General features: G+C 32.7%; 1 protein-coding gene across 1 annotated transcript; it reads left to right on the plus strand.

The window, feature by feature from the left end:
* On the plus strand, positions 1,026–2,791 carry LOC107634294 (PLASMODESMATA CALLOSE-BINDING PROTEIN 5). Its single transcript, XM_016337835.2, has 3 exons — positions 1,026–1,660; positions 1,897–1,924; positions 2,050–2,791. The coding sequence occupies exons 1-3, from the start codon at positions 1,306–1,308 to the stop codon at positions 2,228–2,230; spliced, it is 564 nt and encodes a 187-aa protein (XP_016193321.1). The 5' UTR covers positions 1,026–1,305; the 3' UTR covers positions 2,231–2,791.

Genomic DNA, 2,896 nt, shown 5'->3' on the forward strand with positions numbered 1-2,896 from the left:
TTTTTTAATAATTTAAAAATTTTTAATTGATCTTTGATTATTCGAGTAATTAGTTTATGTGATTCCTGTAATACTAACTTGTTGATGCGTTGGGATTGCTTAGACTAATAATAAGAGTTACTTAGACCAATTATTCAAATAATTTGAAATTGACTAAGAATTTTAAAAGAACAAAAATACTTCGCCCTTATCGAAAAAGACGTGTACCATTATTTTTTAACATAAAAGGAGGATGAGGATTTGAACTTATTTTGTTCTAACATTTTTTGTTTTTAATAGTAGAGTGCCAATGATATTTTTTTAAAATGTGGAATGTTAAAATGTTATTTTTAAATGTGGAACCGTTTAATTAGAGAAATAGAAATTGGACTATCTCATTTGTTAGAGGTAAAGTAATCGAATCGTCCGATTTGTAGAGGTACAGAAATCAGACAGTTTAATTTGTCAGAGGTACAAAAATTATACCGTCCGATTTGTATACCTTCTATAATTTTAAAAAATAAAAAATTACAATATTAAAATATATCACTACTTTTATTTCATTTAAAAAAAAAACCAGGTGTTAAAGGAAAAAACAGCATTTTGCCATTTTCTAAGTATTTTAGGAGGCTAATTTTTTTTAATATGATATTATATTTAAGATACGTTTAAAAAATTTTAAAAATAAATTTTTTTGAACTTTTGACTTATGTAAAATAATAGTATTAATGTTTGGTGCAATTTTTAAAATCAAATTATAGTTTTTTAAGAAGCTATTTAAGAGTTTACAGAAAGTTAAATGAAATGACTTCTCTCATAATACTATTACTTTTTATCACATTTTTATAAAATAAATACTTTTAAAATTAAAAATTCAAATACAAAATAATTTATTTATAAAATATTTTTAATATAATTATTTATTGTTTAAATTATTTTTTTTAAAATAATTTAATTAAACTATTTTTTCAAGTTGGACCTAAGTCAATTAACCGAAAGAAAGTCAGAAATTCAGAATATACAAGGGTAGTATAGTATTAGCAGAAAAGAGAGAGCAAAAAAGACAACCATTCAGTGGTTCCGGTCACTGTTACAAAAAGCACCCCTCACAGTCTCAACTTGTCTTCAAACACAGTCACCAACAACAGCACCAATAATCACTTCTCTTTCTTTCTCTCTGTCTCCTCAATTTCCCTCCAGAACACCGCAATAACGGTCAATATTTCCCGATAAAAAAGCAAAACTACCTCAAACCAGCATTACCAATCTCAAAACCGATTTCACATCTTTCTTCTTCGCCATCTGATCTCATACCACGTGTAAAACATGCACAGACCAAAAAGCTTCTTCGTCTTTCACCGACTCATTCTTCTCCACTTCCTTCTCACACTCACCCCGTCTTGTGGCGCTTCTGGCGGCGGCGGGGGCATTCCGCCGCAGGAGCTCTGGTGCGTGGCGAAAAACAACGCGGAGGACTCGGATCTGATGACGGCGCTGAATTGGGCCTGTGGGCCTGGTGGGGCCGACTGCAGCCCAATCCAAAATGGAGGACCATGCTACGACCCAAGCAATACTCCGCTTATGGCTTCCTATGCTTTCAACGATTACTTCCTGAAGCATGGCTTGACCGATGATAGCTGCAGTTTCAGTAACACCGCTGCTGTTATTTCTTTGAACCCTAGTCAGTAAATAAAACCCCTCATTTTTTTTTCTCCTTTTTTTTATCTTACTTTTTTGGATCAGAACTTCATGCAAGGTAGATTTGGTTCTATTCGTTATAGATTCGTTCGTGTGAATTCAGCTTATTTTGTTTTTAATTTGCTTAGAGTAAGATAAGATTAAATTAAATTAATGCCGAAATTTAAGGGAAAAAAATATGAGTGAAGACTTATGCCTTGATGGTTTTTGATTTTTCAGGTACTGATAAATGCAAGTTTCCTTCCAGGTGAATTGAGCTAAAATTTTACCTTATTGAAACTGCTTTCTTTCTGCCGTTTTTTTTTAATATTAATTTTCTTTGCCAGTGTTAAAGGGAAATTAACCATTTTTTTAAACACATTATACATGCAGTTTAAGTGTGAGCAATGGAGGTGTTACCGGAACAATGTCGTCGACGTCATCCTCGTCATCATCATCAGTGGGATTGGGACCCAGTGAGGATATGAGTGGAGGCAACAAAGTTTCTTTGAGGTGGTGGTTTTGGCTTTTGAGTATATCACATTTGCTGCTCATGGTTTCAGTTTTTGGATAGTAAGAAGTAAAACTATTTTTAGTAGCCGCTTGAATTGGGAAAGGAATATGGCAAAACATAAAGATGTTTCCCCTTCCTTGTTCAGAACAATCTTGATGTGTGTTAATTGCTTCTTGATAAAAAAAAGAAAGGGATTGAGTCAATTCTTCTCTATTTAACAATCGTTTGAGAAAAAGAACTTTCATCCCAAGTCCCCTCAAATTGAGAGTTCTGGTGGAATGGGATTGAATCATTTCCATCCTAACAATTCCATTCTATTAAAAAAAAAATCAGTTTTGTTCTATACATGAGTCTGTGCTAATGTAACGTGTGATAATGCTCTAAAGTATCTTTGGGAAGATATATATGATAGCTATCAGCACCTATAGTAGCTGTCATATGTTTTCTATTTTTGGGGTCTGCTTTATCCTTTACAGAAGTAATCTACAAGGAATTTGAAGTCCTCGTGATTCTTGATTATGGATTGTACATGGAATTTGAACTACTCATGACTCTTGATTGTACTTCTATTCATGATTCATAGTTCTAAATCGTCACCATGGGAAATGGTACTTTTAAAAATATGGCTTGACCTTCTCTATTGATAACTGATAAGAGAGTTTTTAAGGGAACTTCCAAAATGATACGTTTGCCAGCATTATAATTAGTCATGGATTGTAGTATGAT

Source organism: Arachis ipaensis, chromosome B03 (genome assembly GCF_000816755.2).
Source record: "Arachis ipaensis cultivar K30076 chromosome B03, Araip1.1, whole genome shotgun sequence".
Lineage (NCBI taxonomy): Eukaryota > Viridiplantae > Streptophyta > Magnoliopsida > Fabales > Fabaceae > Arachis > Arachis ipaensis.

Bases quoted from the DNA above. Each gene is read 5' to 3' on its own strand.
- LOC107634294 (XM_016337835.2), top strand. From the start codon at position 1,306: ATGCACAGACCAAAAAGCTTCTTCGTCTTTCACCGACTCATTCTTCTC. The intron at 1,661-1,896 runs GTCAGTAAATAA...TTGATTTTTCAG, and splicing joins TGTTATTTCTTTGAACCCTA to GTACTGATAAATGCAAGTTT. The intron at 1,925-2,049 runs GTGAATTGAGCT...TTATACATGCAG, and splicing joins AAATGCAAGTTTCCTTCCAG to TTTAAGTGTGAGCAATGGAG.